Source organism: Schistocerca serialis, chromosome 6, assembly GCF_023864345.2.
Source record: "Schistocerca serialis cubense isolate TAMUIC-IGC-003099 chromosome 6, iqSchSeri2.2, whole genome shotgun sequence".
In the NCBI taxonomy this organism is placed as follows: domain Eukaryota; kingdom Metazoa; phylum Arthropoda; class Insecta; order Orthoptera; family Acrididae; genus Schistocerca; species Schistocerca serialis.
This window is the reverse complement of record NC_064643.1, coordinates 412,194,840-412,217,887: the sequence shown is the minus strand read 5'-3', so window position 1 is coordinate 412,217,887 and position 23,048 is coordinate 412,194,840. Positions and strand designations below refer to the sequence as shown.

General features: G+C 42.2%; 1 protein-coding gene across 1 annotated transcript in view; it reads right to left on the bottom strand.

Annotated features, from left to right (window-relative positions):
• The window catches only part of LOC126484893 (mucin-5AC-like), a 210,008-nt gene extending 200,910 nt beyond the window's left edge, over positions 1–9,098 (bottom strand). Inside the window, exon 1 of the mRNA XM_050108491.1 lies at positions 9,017–9,098. Within this exon, the coding sequence (XP_049964448.1) occupies positions 9,017–9,065 (49 nt within the window). The 5' untranslated portion in view covers positions 9,066–9,098. The remainder of the gene's footprint in view (positions 1–9,016) is intronic.
• Between the last annotated feature and the right edge of the window lie 13,950 nt (positions 9,099–23,048).

Here is a 23,048-nt window from a genome sequence, read left to right as displayed (position 1 = left end):
CGAGTCATTATTTTTGTACATGTTCAGCTTTAAACGATTTGCTACATTAATAGTCACTTCTAAGCATTTACGTGTGTACTTCGTGTAGTACCTGAGTCCAGTCGCTTACGAAAAATTTGGCTACGTTGCAAGTACAATTGTTTTCTTCGACTTCTGTAATTGTTAAGCTATAAATATAACCGAGTCAGAGCTGTCAAAAAATTTTTTTCACTTGGGTTGAGAGTTGTTTAACTAACCTTCTATTCTTCTTAGGGTTCTGTACCACAATCGGTAACAGCGGAACCCTTATGGCATCATTTTGTTGTCCGTATGTCAGATAGTCCGTCTGTCTGTCCGACTGTTAAGAACCCTTTTTCTCAGGAATAGGTAGACATATCACCTTGAAATTTATGTCACAGGTCTGCGGTCACTTCGCATTGTAAGCAATTTGAGCTTCTAAGTTAAAGAATTCAGAAGACACGACCATTTATGTCATTTGTTTTGATATTTTCAAACTCACTCATGAAAACCTGATGGGTTTCACCCAGAATCACAAAATTTGGCAAGAAGCAACTTCTCACAGTACGAATAATGGAGAATATCCGAAAGCTGTTAAATTGTAGTTATATCACATAAACATATTTTCCGTCATTAGAACTTACACTGCATTAATCACCCGTCAAAAGCACAATAGAAAAATATTACGTCATACAAACATGTTATAGTAAATAAGCAAAAAATATTTTATTATATCTTCTCTCTCTACATGCAGTATATAGACTGAAATCCCCCTCTTCCCTTATTTTCGTTTGTACGGGCTACTCTCAGGAAAAACTGTAGAGATTTTGATAGTCTTTGAATCCCCGGGACCGATATCTTGCCAGTATCTGTATCGATAAAAGGTAGAAATCGTCGTGATCCTCGATTGCCGAGATGGACGATTTATCTGTGAGCGAGTGCTACTAGCACTTGGTCAATTTTTTCGCGTCAAGTGAAAAGAGAATGTTTTTTTTTTCATTAACAGTACAGAAATGATACCAATGATACACTGACGAAAAAAAGTCGCACCACCAGGAAGGAACTGAGCGTCATAACGAAAGCTAGTAGCCGTGTTTCTACGTTTGAAAGATGATATTTATTCAGTTTTTCCGCCAGTTGCGCTAGCAGCGCCACAATGAGGATACAAATCAGGTTAAACACATTCTGTGACGGTTGTGAGCGTTAATTATCTTTAACATTGGTCGTAGTGGTTCATGTTAGTCTAGACTGCCTTTAAGGCGACAACACCTCACTGAGTGTGAATGCGGTCGTTTAATAGGGGTACGAGAAGCCGGATATTCCTTCTGTGGTATTGTAGGAAGACTTGACAGGAATGTAGCCACTGTATAAGACTGCTGGCAGTGATGGTTTGAGAATGTACGGTCGCAAGAAGACAGGGGTCCGGACGGCCACGTGACACTACCGAGAGGGAAGACCATCGTGTTCGCCGTATGGCTATGGGGCATCGTACTGCATCTGCAGCAGCAATTTGAGCAGCAGTTGACACCACGGTGACACAACGTTACCGGTTACTTCAAGGACAGTTCCGAGCCAGACGCCTCAAACCACCGCCAAGCGAGAGGTCGTTGGAGGGCAGGTGGGGGTCTGTTGTGTTTTCTAATGAAAGTTGGTTCTGCCTGGGTGCCAGTGATGGTGGGTGTGTTACCAACATGCCAGTTGAGGACATGCGACTAACCTGTCTGCGTGCTAGACGCACCGGATCTACACCTGGAGTTATGGACTGGGGTGCAGGAGCACTTTCGTGGTTATCCCACGCACCCTGACTGCAAATTTATAAGTCAATCTGGTGATTCGAACTGTTTGTTACCATCCATGAACAATGCCGTAGGAGGCTTTTTGCAACAGGATAACACTCGTCCACATACTGCTGTTGCAATCCAACATGCTCTACAGAGTGTCGAAATGTTGCCTTGGTCAGCTCGATCACCAGATCTGTTTCCAATCGGGCACATATGAGACACCATCGGATGACAACTCCAGCGTCATCCACAAACAGCATTAAGTGTTTATGTATTGACCGACTAAGTGCAAACAGATACGTAACTCCATACTACAAACTTACATCCGGCACCTGTAAAAGACAACGCACGCACGTTTGCGTGCTTGCATTCAACGTTCTGGCGGTCACACCGGTTATTAATGTACCTTCATTTGATATTTGCAATGGCCTATCTTGCGCTTGCATTAATCTGTGATCTTGATACGTTAATCACTTACATATGTCACCTAAACAAACATATTCCTGAAATTTCATTGGTCTATGTCAATTATTTTTTGGTGTTGCGATTTTTTCCCGTTGGTGTATTTTTCTTGATTGTTGTATTTCGGCAGATGTGATGAATTACAAATGTCATTAGTTTTCGGAGTGTGGAGTTGAACGCATAACTGAGAAAACAGAAATATAAAACGGTGAAAATGTTGTTATGATAATCCTCGAAATCATCCACCAAGCGAGGAAGCATAATGCTAAGTCAATGGATTCGCATTCCAGAGAGGCGGGGATCGAATCGCAGTCTAGCCGTCCCCATTTAGGGTTTCCTCGAGCACTCCTGGCATGTTTTTTGAATGATTGGATTGAGATGGACGTCGATGAGATATTAAACTTGAATTGCTTTCTTCCTTTCAAAAATGCCCTAAACTTTCGGAGGGCGTCATCAGAGTCACTCTACCATTGCTCAAGTTTACGATAGTACACAAACAGAGGATGAGTACTTCAGTTATGGCGGAAAAGCAGTGAATTCTTAAAGTTCTATACGGCAGTAAGGCTGTGTAAGTCTCAGCAGTGGCGCAGCTCCCAGAAAAGGCATTCGCAACGAAATTATTCCTACACCAGAGACTACTGCTCCTACTGCAGAACAAAGTTATCCCTTCATATCACGCTACAGTACTTCATTTATAAAAATATCTTTCCCACACTTATTGTTGTCTTAATTCGTGTAACTGACGTTACTTACGATGTTCACATACAATAGTTATTTCATACACTTCGGTACATTCAAGATGTCTTTCTATTTGTTTCGTAACATTATCCACAATGAGAACAATTTTACGTGTATTCACATTCCTTGCTAATAATAATAATTTTCTTGTGGTTCATTGGCCGGATGCTAACCTTTCAATTGGACACCACTGCGGAACTGTGTCTTTAATGTACCGCAGTTACCCAACGGCGGAAAGTGAATCAGCAGTTTAACGCTGACTCTGAACAATGTGTCTTTTCTGGCGACACCTCGCAGTATTGAGAGGTGAAGTCTAGAGCACAGGTAACAAGATTTTCATGGTCCGGCCGGAACCCGATCCCACGACCCCTTGGTTCCCAGGCACTCGTTTTACCCCTAGACCACATAGCCCGAAATAGCTTGCTAACGGTCTTGCTGGTTTAGTAGGTCTTATTTAACCTCTTTTGAACTTGTTGTGGTAATCAAAGGTTTTTAGGATCTATGTGGTATTTTTGGACATCCAGTACAGCAGACAACTCCAGTTTTATTCGTAATATTGCGACGTCAAGACTAATATCAACGGCACACGGCAGTAAGCTTACGTGTTCTCGCTACCAGGACTCTAAATAGGCAAAAAACACAATTGAGATATTTATCCGAAGAACCTCACATGAACGACTCAGTCATTCGTCGAAATATGTTACATGAAAATAAAGTAGTCTAGCAGTGTGTAAAACCGCAAACGTACCGTCTGTAAATGACGCTTGGCAAATACTATAAGTGTTACAATCAAAGGAAGGCACAAATTAGGTCATACCCCCTAGAAATTTTCATATGTTGAACATTTAACCTTAGGAAATATGGCTATTGTATTCTTGATGGCGTTTTTGAGTCGAGTTGTTCTCGAAAACTCATCGTTCAGTACTCTTCCCAAGGACATTGCCATGAATTTGTAATGATTTTCTACAGAACATTAACTAAATCTGGAGACAGGTACATAATTAAAGCCTTTTAAATTCCTGCACTAAGAAGAAGCGAAGGAAGACTGGTATTTAAAATCCATTGTAGTTGACGCCCACACAGGTTGCACAAAGTTGTGCAGTTAACCCGAAATTGGTTTGCTTGAAGGAACCAGACCCACATTCACTTCAAGTAGTGTAGGAAAAACGCAGGGAGCTTGTTCAGAATTGGCGGACAACGATTCTAACACTTTTGTTTTTTAGGCCCCACAGTGCAAAATATGTCTTATAATGACATGATTATTACGAATATTTGTCAGCTATGCTGCTCTTTAAAGGGTTTTTACTTTGAAAATCATTCACAGTGAGCACCATCATCAGATGCTTTGTAAATACATAAGTAAGCGATAGTCTTAATACAAAAGTCGGTAACTATGATCGGAAAAGTTATAATACATCGTTAGGGATTTTTACCTTACATGTAATATCGTTGTTACCATGTTCTGTCTTTTTTTAGAATTATTAGTTTCTCCTTAGATGTACGCTGAAGACGTGTATCTAATTGTAGCTGCTTTTTATGTATGTTATTATCCCCTTGACAGCTTGGCTGACAGTGGATTATTGATATTACATGTTTAAATAATTTCCATTATAAATAAGTGATATGTGAAAATTCGGTTGCTTTTTAATTATTTTTTAGGTTTGGTTCTAATTATGTTTTTGTCTGGAATTTGCTTTAGTTTTATTTGAGATTTTTATGTTATATTTTTATTTTTAGTAATAATTTTGTTACTGTCTATGATTCCTTGGTGACTATAAAACAAAGACATAACACAAAGAAGACATCATAAATCATAGACAATACCATAAAAATCTCAAATAAAAGTAAAACAAACTCCAAACAAAAATATAAATACAACCAAAAATATAAAACTGATTAAAAAAACAATCAAATTTCCACATCACTTATTGATAATGGTAACTATGTAAACATATAATATCGCTGTTCCACTGCCATCCAAGCCATCAAGAGAATAATAACACACATAAAAACCGACTAAAATCAGATATACGTCTTCAGTGTACATCTAAGGAGAAACTAATAATTCTAAAAAAAAAAGCAGAACATGGCAGCAACGCCATTACATGTAAGGGAAAACACCTAACGAATATATATATCTTCCTGATCATAGTTACCGACTATTGTATTAAGAACATCGCTTACTTATGTATTTACAAAGCGCTGATGATGGCACTATGCCGAAATGGACTCACTGTCAATTATTTATAAAATAAAAACAATTTAAAGAGCAGTGCACCTAGCTGATATTGGTAATAACCATGTCATTAGATTCGAACACTGCTCGTTCTGAATACGAGTATGCAGTCTTATCCAGTGTGAAAGACGGATGAAGTTCGAAACCGACAGAATGAAGAGCTGCTGTAAGCAAAAAACTTGCCTCTTGTAGTTCTAATCAATCCTTTTTTCTACGCAGTGGGAATGTTGTTGTCGTAGACACGTGACATGATTACCTTCGTATTTCATTTTCATAACTCAGAATTAACGAAGTAATAACTGCTTCAGGGATACTATTGAACAGAGTATTGAAGGTTTTAGGGCTCTGACTAAAGCACACATCATTTCGCAGCATTTCATCACTAGGAGGGTAGAACACAAGCCGGATGCGCAGCTAAAGAAAAGGGTTTCTATTGAGTAGGCAAGTAAAAGTGAACATGTCAAATGCTTACCACTAGCAGAAAATTACATGAAATGTCTTCAATTATTTTTCTGTGCTCGTAAATAATTTATTCTCAGTCATGTGTTGCGAGCTGTAACAACACTGTCATACGCGCACTTTCACAGAATCAACGAATTTGTATGTAACTACTTTGAGAAAATTTGTCGTTACTGTAGTTAATATGGCTGTTGTTATTATTAGGGTTTTTATTATTATTACTGTTATTACATTTTAAATATTGTACTTTCTGTTCGACTTTTAAGGTAATTCCCGACAACCGCTGTGGCCAAGCGGTTCTAGGCACTTCAGTCTGGAACCACGATGCTGCTACGGTCGCAGGTTCGAATCCTGCCTCGGGCATGGATGTGTGTGATGTCCTTAGGTTAGTTAGGTTTAAGTAGTTCTAAGTTCTAGGGGACTGATGACCTCAGCAGTTAAGTCCCATAGTTCTCAGAGCCATTTGAACCATTTTTGACCTTGCGTGCCGGTGAGATCCGTAAATAGCTCGGTTCCCCGATGTAAAAAAAAGTTGTTTGGAACTGAGCGGTTGATACTTGATTCACGGGAAGTGAACCGAGGGCTTAAATGGAACACAGTAGATAACAGTGTAAGGTGACTATATCTTCCGAATCCTTCGATGTCACTTCACATTTTTATTAACTGACAAATAATTAATACTTTTGTATAGGTAAATCAATATTTAAATTCAAGCTGAACTCAACTTCTTTCATATGGAGCAGTTTGATTATAAAGAGCACTGGTAAGGGAGGAGATTGTTTGGAAGAAAATTTCAGTACTGTCAAATGATGTGAGGCCATGTGATGCCGTCGCTGAAAAACACAGCGTGCGACGTAAGGACGCTAAACTGCTGGAGGGGACCCTAAGGTGGCGTCACAACACAGCAGAGAGGCCTAGAGCGTCGAGAGCGGCAGTTCTAAGAGCCGGCGATGACGATTGATGTGGGTATGCTGTAGAAATATTGAGATGATGAACAATTCTTGAAAGCCTACTGAGGGCACAGGAAGGTGTGATAATAATTAACGAACAAGTTTTATTTTTAACAAAGAGTTGAATATAATGAATTAGGTGAAGCAATCAATGCTAAGATTGTATCGTAACAGTTGGTGCCGTAAAACAAATTGGAAACAATAACCTGTAGCTCAAAATAAATAATTGTGAGTCGCTTTCAAGAAAAAATGTATACGGAAAGAGTCATTGTTGTACGACTACATGACTACAGAAAAATCAGTGGAAGTAGTTACTTCCATAAAATACTTGGGGTATGCTTAGGGGAGCGATTTAAAGCGGAACGACCACACGGAACGAACTACAGGAAAGGTAGATTCACGCTGAGATTCATTGTAAGAATCCTCAGGAAATGCACTCCGTCAACAAAACAGGTAGTCTACACAATCCTCTTACGACCAATATTTGAATATTGCTCATCTGTATGAGATCCGTACCTGATAGGATTGACAGAGTAAATAGAGAAGATTCAAACAAGAGCAGTGCCTTTCGTTACAGGATCACTCAGTAAGCACGAAAGCGTCACAGAAATGGTCAACCAATACCAGTGGCAGCCGCCGAAATTGAGGTGTTCTGCATTACGGTGTAGTTTATTTTTAAACTCCCTATAGCGTATATTCCTAGGACAGAGAACCAACATATGCTTCCTGATCGTATAACCCGTAAAAATACCATGAACTTAAATTGGTGAGATTTGAGCCGACATGGAGGCTTACGGGCACTCCTCCTTTCAACGAATTACTCGCGATTGGAACGGGAAATGGCGGAATTGACAATCATACATAGAGTACCCTCCACAACATGCCGCAAGATGGCTTGCGGAGTATAGATGTAGATCTAAAAACAGATGCAGACCGAGGCAGTCAAAGGGAGCTCACGACATCTTGAAGGTAACACAGAGCATATTATACGAATGTATAGCATAATGCTTCTTCAAAGTAGAAGATAGGAGTACATCAGAATCCTACTTCACGATAAAGACTCCGGATTATCAGTGAAGAAGATTAAAGTCTGCTCGTCCCAGATTTTCTCACTAACATTTGATTGCAGCCAGATTATAAAATGGTTCAAATGGCTCTAAGCACTATGGGACTTAACATCTGAAGTTATCAGTCCTCTAGACTTAAAACTACTTAAACCTAACTAACCTAAGGACAATACACACATCCATGTCCGAGGCAGGATTCGAACCTGCGACCGTAGCAGCAGCGCGGTTCCGGACTGAAGCGCCTAGAACCGCTCGGCCACAGCGGCTGGTAGTCAGATTAGATCACATGACCTCATATAGAGAAAAATCCGTACCGCTAATGAACAAAAATGAACATTTGAAAGTTAAGGTACAGAAAAACCAGTAGAGGACAGCTTTATAACTGAATCGGATATCAGTTACATTCATGGGCATTATTTAATTTTAAGACTGAAGTTAAAGTAATGTACTACCCCAGTCTATGAATAAATCCTTTGATTTTTAGATACCATCTTTTACTCTCTTGTGATTTTTTGCTAAGACATAAGACATCTCTTTATTTCACTCGACATATTTTTTTCTTTCACAATTATTTGCATATTGAACATCCCTGGCGTATTTCTAAGTGCTAAATTGCTACCAAACCTACAGAAACAGATGTGCAGATGTGACACTTGCAGATATGTTTGGAGAATAAATAAGTTATTCTGGAAGTTCTGGAAATCGACCGTCGGCGGGTCCAGTACCAGATTAAGTACAGCGACGTCTCATTTCCGTGCACGTACTTTGCACCAATGTGTTGCGGGGTGTGCACTGTGAGGCTGTTACAAAGTGCACTTAGCGAAAACTACAGATCGATCTGAGTCTTCACGCATTAGCTGAAATGAAATGCTCGTTTGTCACTGATGACCTGGAGTCCCCACCTGGGGAACTTCGGGCGTCGAAATGTAAATCTTTTCAGTTGACGCTACATTGGGCAACTTACGTGTCAGTGATGATGAAATGATGATGAGGGTAATACAACAACCAGAGCCCTAGCATCAGCTATAGGGGCGAACTGAGGTATTAGCTATCTCGCCTCGTTGCAGTGAATCGTTCAGTACTGGGAAAGTCTACAGTCACGCAATGGGAAATCGAATTACTGGTTACTTTGGTCTTACTTTCTTCCGCTCAACGTAATAAATTTCCTATCTGCTGTGAAACAGACTTCCTTTTCATTGCGTGGGGGTATTATGTGCCTGCGTGTATCACGCCGAAACACGATCAGCGTCACTTTCGCCGATGTCCGTAACGCTGCCCGCGACGCAATAGTGCTTTGTGGGCTGCATAAGCAGCAGGCGAACTCACCGGACAGCGCCGCCAACAGGAGCAGCAGCAGCGGCCTCGACGTCTTCATGCTGCGTGCGCGTCTGGCTGTGTCTGGCGCAGCACTCACTGCGCGCAGGCGCCTCCGTGGCCGCTATATGCCGGGCGGCGTTCGCCTCGCCGAGGGGGGAGGAGCAGCGACCAGGGAGCAGCTAGCAGCCGCTCCCACCTGCAGCCGGACCCGTCCGATGCTGCTGGAGCCGGTCTTTCCATCAGCCTCTCAACCCTGCGCTTCCGACACTCTTGTTCTCAAAGTTCAACCACAAGTCCTTTGAAGCGAATATAGATTCTCATCGATAGTCGCTAAATCACCCTATCATCTCGTAGATACCAATGCATTTGCGCACTAAATTCCTTGATGTTTTGAAACAGCATATAGACAGGGTTGATTTGGGGGAGGAGACCAAACTGCGAGGTCATCGGTCTCATCGGATTAGAAAAGGATGGGGAAGGAAGTCGGCCGCGCCCTTTCAAAGGAACCATCCCGGCATTTGCCTGAAGCGATTTGGGGAAATCACGGAAAAACTGAATTAGGATGGCCGGACGTGGGATTGAACCGTCGGCCTCCCGACTGCGAGTCTAGTGTGCTAACCACTGCGCCACCTCTCTCGGTTAAACAGCATAAAGAACTTGTGAGACACAGTACCTGGACCTGGCTTTGCTCTGTTACTTATTTTTGTGTCACCCCCTTTCGGCCTGTAATCCGTCTCTAGGGGTGAAATGTCATCGCAGTTGCCACCAAGCAGACAACGAGACTGGAGAAATTTGGAAATGACGCTAATACCAGTTACTTTCGCTTGTTTCCCATTTCTTCATCTTTCTACCCCCTATCTCCCAATAATGATTATGTTAATAGGGGTAATCAATGAGTGACACCTAAAATTACTCAATGTTGGGCAATATAGTGCCACTGGACTCTGAGACAGAGAGGGTAAATAAACCGGTGGGCAGAGTGTCCCTGGTGACGTGACATGACATCAGCCATGTAAGCAGACGGCTGTTGGTCGAGCCCAGAAAGTAACATACATATAGGCAACAAAATGGAGGGCTCTGATTGGACTAAAACACAAGGAAGCACTTCCGTGTCCTGTGTCAAGATAACAAAGCGACAGTCGGGAAGGGACGGTTTAGGAGAGCGGTTGCGTATCGAGCGTAGATACCGCTGATCACGGTAAAATATGAGTTTCTAGATTTTGTTAAATACAACTGCAATTCTTTTGGCGAGATACGCGAAGGGAAGAACTTGTAATCTGCATACGGCCGAGATGGATGATAAGTAACTGTGTAAATTTGTCTTGTAAAACATCACACAGGATTATCAATAGAATTAAAAATGGCATCCCATCAAACTATAAGTACATGTGCACTATCATTCAACTACTAATTATTGTCAGCTTTCACATCACGGTGCACCCGTTACTACAGGCGAATCTACGACGAGCGCTTCTACTGTGCAGAGGAGACGTAATCGTATGAAAGACGCAGGTCGGTGTATTTCAGGCATCTATAGTGAGATACGACGGACGTGCGTGTCCCCGCCAGCAACCTCGCCAAGTTCAGACGATCTATCACCAATAGGTTCTGCGACCGGTCGAGCTAACTCCAGGAGCGTGTTGAACAGCCCCCGCCTCCCCATCCCCACCTCCGCCCACCTGTCGGTCAATTAACGTCAGGACTCTTACTGTCCAGCCTAGCAACCCCAAATACTCTGGATACAACAACAATATTAGTTATTTACGACCGCTTTTACGTCACCCCCTTCCCACTCCCCATCCCATCTTAACAAATTCCTAGGGATGAAACGTCATCGTAACTGTCCCCAGTTAGTCTATCAACAACAAAAACTATAAGCTCAACAGTAAAAAAAGATGTTTCCAATTATTTTTACATACTACTGTGTGACAACACCACCCCACCCAAAATCTTCAGCTACATCTGCGTACATACTCGGCAAACTATTGTGAAGTGCATGACAGGGGTGCTTTGCACGGTAGCACATGTTATCATTTCTTCCCGTTCAAATCCCATATGGAGCGTGCGAAGAATGACTCCTTAAATGCTTCTCCACATGCTGTAATGAGTTTGATCTTGTCTTCATGAGCCATAGGGGAGCGATGCATAAAAGGCTCAAGAATATCTCTTAATTCTTCACTTAATATTGCTTCTTGAAACTTTATAAGTGGAGGTTTCATGAGATAATCAGCGTCTAACCAATTCTGGTTTTTCAACATTTTGATGACTTTTCCCGTGAATCAAATAAACCTCTGTCCATTCGTGCCGCTCTTCTTGGTATACGTCCAAATATCCCCTATTAGAACAACGAGGGCGTGCTGAGAAGTAATGCCTCCGAATGTTTATATGAAAACTCCTAAAGATTGTTAAATAAACTATTTGTTACTATCGTTGTACATCTTTATTCTTCATGTCTACGTATTTATTTCTCAACATAGTAGCTCTGGCGACGAACACGTTTCTCCTTCGAGAAACCACTTTGTTCATGCCATCTCTATAGAAAGTTTGACTTTGTTCACGCAACCACAATCTCACCCCTGCTTGCATGGCTTCATCACTATCAAAGTGAAGTCATCGAAGGTGTTCTTTAAGTTATGGAATCGGATGAAAGTCGGATGGGGCGAAGTAGAGATTATATGGAGGATGATCAATGACAGTGAATCCAAGCCGTCGGATTGCTGGAGATGACGCAGCTGTCGTGTGTGGTTTGGCGTTGTTATGCTAAAGGAGAGGTTGCTCCATGTGTGGACGAACGCTTAGAATTCGTAACTTGGGTGCATCACACTGTTTCTCACGCACCGACGTGTTAGGTTGGTGAATAAGTTCGTAGGATTTTTCCTTAAGTTAATAAACACAACAAATACGTATAACAGAGATTTTACTCACCAATAATATATCCTCCTTTATTGTTTACAACAGTCTGCCAACAATGCAGTAACTTTTCGATTTCGCGACTGTAGAAATCAAGCGTTTTTGAAACGAACTCACCGATCAAGGTTGGGAGCGCATTTTCATCCAGAAAGGAAGCTGCTTGAAGGGTGTTCGATAAGGTGAAAATCTGAGGGCGCAATTTCAGATGAATAAGATGGGTGCATTCTGGCTTCCCATCCCAACTCCTGTATAGCGTTTTTTGTCAGTCTAGCAGATTGGGGACGGGCGTTGTTGTGGAGTAAATTTCACGATTTTTTTTGTCATCAGTCTCTTGGTTTCGGTCTATAATAACCATCTTCAGATCTGTTTTACATAAACATGTCCTAAGATATTGGAGCCATAGTGGCATCGTCAAATTCAAAATCAGCGCCAGCATCGTCATTGAGGAATAGCATCATTTCACTCAGTTTTCCTGATCAAGATTCTTGGATTGCACCTGCAAGACATCTCAGTTGTTGACAGTAAATGTCGGCAGTGATTGTTTCACCTCTGGAAGTAATTCGTAGTGCACCACATCGTCGATGTTCCACCACATGCATAACATTGTCTTTGTAGATGCGCATAGGTCTTTATACGGGGAGCTGCTGCTTTGTTTGGGCTCAACCATTCATTTCTTTTCCTTATATTACCACAAAGACACCATTCCCCGCACCGGTAACGACACAGAATCAGTGTTGTTCACGAGGCAATTGATAACGAGCAAGCAGAGATACACATACGGCTGCCCTGCTGATTTTTGTGATTTTGGCTTACAGCATGTGGTATTCATATACCCTATTTTTAAACTGTCCCTATTCCATTCAAATGTCACACGATAGTGGAATGATCACACTTAATCACATTTGCCGGTTCCGTGTACACTGACGTAGGTCATTGTGGATTAATGCTTTTAAACGATCATCATCAAACCCCGAAGGTCTCCCTGAATGTGGGGCGTCACTAATGTCAGAACGAGACTCTTTAAAACGAGAAAACCGTGTTATTGCCGTGCTTTGTTAACAGCATTATCCTCACACACGGCGCAAATGTTTCTGGCTGCCTCCGGTGCTGTCACTGCTCTATTGAACTAAAACAGAAGAATATGTCGGAAATGTTCCGATTTCTCCACTTGACACTCCATTTTCTAGCGTAAACATTTCCACTCGCTATCTCTAAATGACAAAATGACAGTATGCAAACTCATAATAGCGAAAGTGAACTACAAATAAAAAATAACAATCGATAAATAAACCCGTAGGAACCGGAATACCAACATGCAATACAAAAACGCTATGAACTTATCTACCAACCTAAAACTTAAGTTATACACCGTCACGTTACACGCTACAATTCCGAGCCCTCTAGCGGCAAAGTATTTGATGCAGATATGTAAACATGAAGAACGGAGATGTAGAATGATAATTACGTGCGCTTTATTTAAAAACCTTAATATTTTTCACATAAAAAATTCGGAGGCATTACTTTTCAGCCCGCTGGTGGAGGGGGGGGGGGGTATTTGATATGAGTCCCACACACCTGACCTATATTCTAAGGTCGAATGCACAATTTTTTTGTACCCTCTTTGCAGACTGGCTGCACTTTCTCAGTAACCTGTCGATGAACCGAAGTGTACCAATTGCCTTACCTACGACTGGACCTGTGATATCATTTCATTTCACATCCACACAAATTGTTACATGCAGATATTTGCGTGGGTTCTAATCTGCATCATCTATACATGCATCCTGCTCCGCAAGGCACTTTGCTTTGTGTGGAGGAGGGTGATTTTGTGTACCACTGTCACTTCCCCCTCCATCTCGCACCTTTTTGTTCGAGTTGGGAATGGTTCGCGGGAAGAAAGATCGTTGTTGCTGTCTCCTTCTAATCTCGAATCTCTGTAATTTTACGTTCATGGCCTTTAATCGGTATATACCTAGGAGGGAGCAATGTACTGATTAACTCTTGGTGGAAGGTACTGTCTCGAAACTTTAACAGTAAACTATACCCCGATGTAGAATGCCTCTCTTCCAGTGTCTGCCACTGGCGATAGCTGAGCGTGTCCGTGACAGTTTCAGGCTTACTAGCTGGGCCTGTAAAAAAAAAAAGAAAAAAAGCTCACTGCTCTACTTTGGATCTTTTATACTTCCCCAGTCAATCCTACGTCTGCGCTTGTGGCCTAGAGGAGTCTGGTGAGGTGGTCCGGCGGTCAGTTGCGCCTTGTACGCCGAGCGAGCACTTTATTGCTTACTAATCCGCTCCGCTGCAGCGTCGCAAGTGCTTGATAGTTTATCACCTCATTGGTGTTTGTGCGTTTTTGTATGACAGATCGTCGTTGTCTCGCCTTGTCCTCCGTTGGATGCTTATTGCTGTGTGTCGGGAGCGACAAAGTAACTTCTTAATTTACGGGGTTTCAATGGAGTGCCACTGCTGTGGATCGAAATACGCCACTGTGAGCTGTTGTTAACATTGTCAGCTCCAAATGGATACCCTCAACTGCAAATCGGTTACTGATAAGATCCAGAGACCAATACTGGATCATGAACGACGCTCTCTTATCCGGAACCGTGGCCAAGCCGTCGCCAGACCAGGCCTAGGGTTTGTTTCCACCAGCCTGAAGCTGACTGTGACCAGTGCTGATTACCTTTCGTAAAATGTATTTCCTGTTTGCATGAATATTAAGATACTTCTTTTGTGCATTTTGTAGTTAATTCTGTTTTCATATATGTAAACTGCGCCATGATCATGTTTACTATCTTTATTTCAATTTAAATTAAACTGTACATGTTGATTACTCAGTAAATTACTATTATGAAAGAAAGGGGTTAGCATCTTTGAACAGTAGTCAAAACTTCCTGGGTCCCGAGTTCGAACCCAGCCAATGTTTAAATTTCGAATATCAATCATAAGCAATGGTGCCCGAAGACTTCTGCTACAAGAAGTCACCCTTGTTCTGCCAACGGCCCTGTGAAACATGGTGGCGGAGGTGACAGAGGTTCAGGGTAGTCTCTTCTCCTTGGGATGGGAAACTGCCGCTAATAGGCAGAAGAATCAGCAATGATCAACGGCATGAGGATGCAGAAGGCAGTGGGATCACTGCATTAAAGACACATAATATGTATCCACATGACATGTGGCCTCTAATTGGAAAGTGTCATAATGATCTGTCCATCTGGAAAACATTCCGGATTAGTCTCCCATTCGGATCTCCGCGAGGGTACTGTCAAGGCTAAGGTGACAGTGAGAAAGAAGTGGAATAACCGACAACGGAATAACATTAAAAATGTCGGAGCTAGGATTCTCAGAAGCTTGAACGTAGTAGGAAAACTAGAAAACCTGAAAAGGGACGTGCAGACGATCAATCTAGATATAGCGGGAGTCACTGAAATGGAATAGAGAGAAAATAAAGACTTCTGATCAGACCAAAATAGGATAATATCAGCAGCAGCAGAAAATGGTACAACAGGAGTAGGATTCGACATGAATAGGAAAGCAAGAAAAAGAGTGTATTATCGTTAACACTTCAGTGATAGGGTTGTTGTCATCAGATTCGACAGCAAACCAACGCTGACATCGATAATTCAAATATACGGGCCAAAGTCACAAGCAGAGGATGAAGATAGGGAAAAATTATGATGTCATTAAAAGGGTAATAAAGTATTTAATGGGAGATGAAAATCCAGTAGTCTTGGGGTATTGGAACACGGCTGCACATGAAGGAACGGAATAAAGGGTTACAGGAGAGTATGGGCTTGGCAGTAGGAATGAGGGAGGAGAAAGACTGAGTTCTGAAATAAATGTCAAATGGTAATCACAAGAGGAGACATATACTTGGTAATATGGGAATATTCCAACTGCATTACATCATAGTCAGACAGGGATTTCGGAATCAGATATATTTTTAGGCATAGCTAGGTGCATACATAGATTCAGATAATAATTTATTAATAATGAAGAGTAGACTGAAGTTTAAGAGAATCATACGGAAGAACCAGGGCCGAAGGAAGTGTGATGCTGAAATACTGAAGAATGGTGAGACGCGTTTGATGTTCGCTACGGATGACGATACTGCGATTAGGAATACCAGAGTAGCCAGTTGAGTTGAGGAGGGTTGAGCATCTCTAAAAACGAGTCACAGAGGTTTCACAGACAAACATACGTGCAAATAAAGGAACGGCGAAGAAACCTTGGGCAACAGAAGAAATACTTCGATTGATTGACGAAAGAAGGAAGTGCAAAACTGTTCGGGAAAGACTCGAATACAGCAACATAAATCACTTAGGAATGAAATAAATACGAAGCGTATTTAAGCCAGGACGTAATTTCTGCAGGAAAGATGTGAAGAAATCGAAAAATATGATCCTCGAGAGCACTGACTCAGCAAAAAAACAACATTCGTTGAAATTAAAAGCAAGGGTGGTAACATTAAGAGTGCAATGAGAATTCCGCTGTTAAATGAAGAGCCGGCCGAAGTGGCCGTGCGGTTAAAGGCGCTGCAGTCTGGAACCGCAAGACCGCTACGGTCGCAGGTTCGAATCCTGCTTCGGACATGGATGTTTGTGATGTCCTTAGGTTAAGTTAGGTTTAATTAGTTCTAAGTTCTAGGGGACTAATGACCTTAGCAGTTGAGTCCCATAGTGCTCAGAGCCATTTTTTTTGTTAAATGAAGATGAAAGAGCAGAGAGGTTGAAAGCCTCTATCTGGGGAGGAATTGTCTTATAGCGTGATAAAAATTGTAGTCGACGCGGAAGACACATGGAATCCAGGATTAGAGACAGAATTTGAAAGAGCTCTGGAAGACTTGAGATCGCATAAGGCAGAGGGGACAGGTGACATTCCATCGCAATTTCTAAAATGAGGGAATTGGCAACAAATCAGTTATTCACGTTGGCTGTAGAATGTTTGAGACAGACAACGTACCAACAGACTTTCGAAAAAACATCATCCGCACAATTCCGAATATAGCAAGTAATGTATTGCGTTTTAATAGGAAGAAATACTCATTACTGTATTATTATACGATTTCGGAACAGTCACCGAAAGCAGTCATATCCAGAACATATCCAGGCGTATGCATATACGTGAAAGTAATCCTTTGCAAAGTAGGTGCAGACTGAGATCATTGGAATAAATAGAGAAGTATCGCACAATCGGCTAAACAGCTCATGCATCCAAGCTCCTGACTAAAATACTGTACAGAAAAATGGAAAAGGAAACTGAGGATCTGTTAGATGATGATCAGTGTGGCTTTAGCAAAGGTAAGGGCCCAAAGAGGCAGTTCTGACGTTACGGTTAATAACGCAAGCAAACTGAAGAAAAATCAAGACACGCGCAAAGAATTTATTGAGTTAGAAAAAGTGTTCCAATATGTAGAACGGGGCAAGGGGTTCGAAATTCTGAGAAAAATAGGAGTAAGCTATAGGGAAAGACAGATGATGGACAATATATACAAGAATCAAAAGGAAAGAACAGAAGACAAAAAAAGCAGTGCTTGGATTACAAAGGGTGCAAGAAGTGGACGCTATCTTCCAACTCTATTGTTCAATCTATACAATGAAGGAGCGGTGACGAAAATGAAAGAACATCTACGTCTACATCTACATTTATACTCCGCAAGCCACCCAACGGTGTGTGGCGGAGGGCACTTTACGTGCCACGGTCATTACCTCCCTTTTCTGTTCCAGTCGCGTATGGTTCGCGGGAAGAACGACTACCGGAAAGCCTCCATGCGCGTTCGAAATTCTCTAATTTTACGTTCGTGATCTCTTCGGGAGGTATAAGTTGGGGGAAGCAATATATTCGATACCTCATCCACAAACGCACCCTCTCGAAACCTCGACAGCAATATACACCGCGATGCAGAGCGCCTCTCTTAGAGGGTCTGCCACTTGAGTTTGTTAAACATCTCCGTAACGCTATCACGCTTACCAAATAACCCTGTGACGAAACGCGCCGCTCTTCTTTGGATCTTCTCTATCTCCTCTCTCAACTCCGACCTCATACGGATCCCACACTGATGAGCAATACTCAAGTATAGGTCGAACGAGTGTTTTGTAAGCCACCTCCCTCGTTGATGGTCTCCATTTTCTACGACTCTCCCAATGAATCTCAACCTGGCACCCGCCTTACCAACAATTAATTTTATATGATCATTCCACTTCTAATCGTACCGTACGCATACTCTCAGATATTTTACAGAAGTAACTGCTACCAGTGTTTGTTCCGCTATCATATAATCATACAATAAAGGATCCTTCTTTCTATGTATTCGCAATACATTACATTTGTCTATGTTAAGGGTCAGTTGCCACTCCCTGCACCAAGTGCCTATCCGCTGCAGATCTTCCTGCATTTCGCTGCAATTTTCTAATGCTGCAACTTCTCTATGCACTACAGCATCATCCGCGAAAAGCCGCATGGAACTTCCTACCCTATCTACTAGGTCATTTATATATATATTGTGAAAAGCAATGGTCCCATAACACTCCCCTGTGGCACGCCAGAGGTTACTTTGACGTCTGTAGACGTCTCTCCATTGAGAACAACATGCTGTGTTCTGTTTGCTAAAAACTATTCAATCCAGTCACACAGCTGGACTGATATTCCGTAGTCTCTTACTTTATTTATCAGGCAACAGTGCGAAACTGTATCGAACGCCTTCCGGAAGTCAAGGAAAATGGCATCTACCTGGGAGCCTGTATCTAATATTTTCTTGGTCTCATTAAAAAAATAAAGCGAGTTGGGTCTCACACGATCACTGTTTCCGGAATCCATGTTGATTCCTACAGAGTAGGGTTTCCAGAAATGACATGATACGCGAGCAAAGAACATGTTCTAAAATTCTACAACAGATCGATGTCAGAGATATAGGCCTATAGTTGTTGAAATGTTGAAGAGTGAAATAAATATTCAGCACTGAAGGATATCGATGATAAGATTCGCTGATGGCATTGCTATCTTAGTGAAAATGAAGAAGAATTATTACAAGTTCTGTTGAATGGAAGGAACAGTCTAATGAGTACAGAATACTGCTTGCGAATAAACCGGAAAAAGACAAAAATAGTGAGAAGTAACAGAAATGAGTGTAGTGGGAAACGTAGCATCAAAATTAATAATTAGGAAGTAGACGAAGTTAGGGAAGTCTGCTAGCTTGGAAGCAAAATTATCCACGACGGACGAAGCAAGAAGAACATAATAAGCAGACTAGCGCTGGCAAAGAGGGCTTTCCGGCCAAGGGAAGTCTACTAGTATCAAACATAGGCCTTAATTTGAGGAAGAAATTCCTGAGAATTTACGTTTGGAGCATTGTGTTGTAGTTAATCATGGACAGTGGGAAAATCGGTACAGAAGAGAATCGAGACGTTTCAGTTGAGGAGTTACAGAAGAATGTTGAAAATTGAGTGGACTGGTAAGATTAGAAATAGGAAGGTTCTCCGCAGAATCTGAGAGGAAAGGAATACATGGAAGACACTGGCAAAGAGGAGGGACATGATGACAGGACATGCGTTAAGACATCAGCGGTACTAGAGGAGAGAAATTTGTGGTGAGCCGCATCAAACCAGTAAAATGACTGGTGATTCAAATAAATAAATAAAACTAAAAACAAAAAAAATCAATCCTATGTAGTACGGATCACAGATTGACGTGCAATAATCAAATATTGGTCGTACAAGGGTTTTGTAAACAACCTCCTTTGTTGAAGCATTACATTTCCTAAGGTTTCTTCCAGTGAATCTCCGCCTGACGCCTACTTTACTTACGATTACTTTCATGTGGTCTTTCCACTTTAAATTGCTCCGCATGCATACTTCTGGATGTATTCTGTATATGATTGCTTCCAATGTGGGACCTGAAATCCTATAAGAATACAACAATGAGTCTTTCTTCCTATTTAAGCGCAATAAGTTTCATATTTTCACTTTGTGGGTCAATTGCGAACGCTGCACCAAGTGTCAATGCTCTCCAGGGCTTCCTGAATTTCACTACAATTTTCTAGCGTTATGATTTCTCTATAAACAACAGCATCATCCCGAAAAGCGTAATAGAAATTCCGAGCTTATTTTCTGGGTCACTTAAACAGGTTTCTTCAGAAAGCGGGAATTATGAATTTTACATTTACAAAATAAATTAAATTGTGCGGAACGATTTGAAGTGGAATGATCATATAAAATTAATTGTTGGTAAGGCGGGTACCAGGTTGAGATTCATTGGGAGAGTGCTTAGAAAATGTAGTCCATCAACAAAGGAGGTGGCTTACAAAACACTCGTTCGACCTATACTTGAGTATTGCTCATCAGTGTGGGATCCGTACCAGATCTGGTTGACGGAGGAGATAGAGAAGATCCAAAGAAGAGCGGGCGTTTCGTCACAGGGTTATTTGATAACCGTGATAGCGTTACGGAGATGTTTAGCAAACTCAAGTGGCAGACTCTGCAAGAGAGGCGCTCTGCATCGCGGTGTAGCTTGCTCGCCAGGTTTCTAGAGGGTGCGTTTCTGGGTGAGGTATCGAATATATTGCTTCCCCCCACTTTTACCTCCAGAGGAGATCACGAATGTAAAATTAGAGAGATTCGAGCGCGTACGGAGGCTTTCAGACAGTCGTTCTTCCCGCGAACCATACGCGACTGGAACAGAAAAGGGAGGTAATGACAGTGGCACGTAAAGTGCCCTCCGCCACACACCGTTGGGTGGCTTGCGGAATATAAATGTAGATGTAGATGTAGAACAAAATATATAAACATGTTCATCACACCTTCTCGTTCAGGTATGTAAAATAATGTCTGACAAATTACGTCCTTTGCTGCTCTGTCATGCAAGAAAAATGTCCTGGACATTCACTTTGACTGCCTCACAAGACTCCATTTAAATAACGCCAACAACACGTCGAATTTGCTCCTTTAACTAACGGTGCACGATAACCTGCCTGCTGAAAAAATGCAAAATCAAATCGATCTTCAGGGCTCCGACAAAAATTCGTCAGTTTCTGAGAGTAGTTAAAGACCCAGCAGATCTCAGAACACCTGGGATCTACAACATACCTTGCGGGTGTGGCCAGTCTTACGTCGAACAAACAGTACGCACTGTGGAACAACACAGGAACGAGCATGAGAGGTTTAATCGCTTGCGCTACTCCGAGAAATCTGCTTTGTTTGAGCATGCTTTAGAAAACGGACACCGGATAAAATTTGACGAAACACTAACGGCTTCTGGGATTGTGTAATTAAAGAAGCCATTGAAATAAAAACTACCGATAGCGCGCTAAACAGAGATGGTGGCCCGCAGCTCAGCATGGCGTGGGATCCAGCGATCGCGCGGTTGAAGCGCGCACTTTGACCGTCGAGTCAGCGTATGCTCACAAATGGTGACAGCCGCGGGCACAATGACATCACAACCGGCAGCTAGTGTATATAAGGGGCATATCAGCAGCTCGCTGGCAGTCATACCATTTGGCAAAGGAGTGCTTGCCCAAAAACCCGTGTAATTTTAATCCCTTGATGCGGCTGGAATTCCGAGAAGTTTTTATCCAATGTTACCGCGGCGAGACTACACTCTTACACTGCCGGTAACATAGTCCGCGGGAAGATGGGCAAGGGTAATATAGAATAAAACTTGGAACAGTACAGGAGAGTAGTAAAAACCTCTCAACACCATGGTTTGCAAAAACTTGGGCGAGGGACACCTGGGCCGGCAGATGTGGCCGAGCGGTTTTAGGCGCTTCAGTCCGGAACCGCGCTGCGATACGGTCGCAGGTTCGAATCCTGCCTCGGACATGGATGTGTGTGTTGTCCTTAGGTTAGTTAGGTTTAAGTAGTTCTAAGTCTAGGGAACTGATGATCTCAGATGTTAAGACCCAAAGTGCTTAGAGCCATTTGAACCATTTTTGGAGAACCTGGAATCAAACTTGGAACAATGGCGTTGGGTTATCTTAACCGACGAGTACAGGATTTTTCCGACGCTTGATGATCGTCGTGGAAGAGTACGCAGATGGTAATACCAATGCACGTCTCAGACATACAGTTCCATGGGTTCAACAGAAATGTGTATCATGTTTATAGCAGCGGTGACGCATGGATTTCAGACACCTTTCATTTCTATCGAGAGTAATATAAGGTCTGTGAAATATCGCGATGAGGTATCCCAACCTATTGTCTCCAGGCCTACGTTCAATGTTTCACCTTTGAGCTCGCCTTTGAGACAATGATGCGATATTTTAACGAAAAGTTACTGATCTGTTAGACCAAATCTGGGAAGAATAACTTTTCTGTATGAGTCATATTTCTGTTTTTCGCGGAAGTATTGATTAACATTCACGAATCTCTTGCACAGTGAACGTCTGTTCATCGCTACGAGCGTCAGAAACGAGGCTAGAAGAGCCATATCTACCTTATGTGCTTGAGATATCCGGTAGTAATTACTCCTCTTAATCTCCAGACGCCGACATACATAAATGCGGAAGTGTAAATTACGGGGATTTTTCGCGTGTCCGCCTGTCAGTAAGACGCGTAACCACAGAGCGGCAGTGAAAGTGCAGCGTGTCGCGGTAGTTAGCACGTCCATGCGAGGAGAAGGGCTCCCGCCTCACGCCTCTGCAGAGATTTATTTCCAGACTAACCCTTTAGGGCATGAGTGCAGGACAAACCACGCAGACGATGTGAATTTATAAGTATCTTTTGCAATCCCGGACGTCCGCGATTGATGGAGAGATGACTGAACATGCAAAAGGTGACCTAAATTCGTATTGTTTATAATGTTAAAACGTTCAAATGTGTGTGAAATCTTATGGGAGTTAACTGCTAATGTCACCAGTCCCTAAGCTTGCACACTAGTTAACCTGAATTATCCTGAGGACAAACACAGACACCCATGCCCGAGGGAGGATTCGAACCTCCGCCGGGACCAACCGCACAGTACATGACTGCAGCGCCTTAGACCGCTTATAATGTTATTTGCATCTGTTAATCAGAAGTGATGTAAACGTCAAATATAATATAAGCAATATAATAAAATTAAGTTACTTTCCAGCTAACTTACTGGCCGTTGTGTTCTTTCTCAAACATCTAAAACACTGCGCTAACAATGAAAATACAGAACTTAA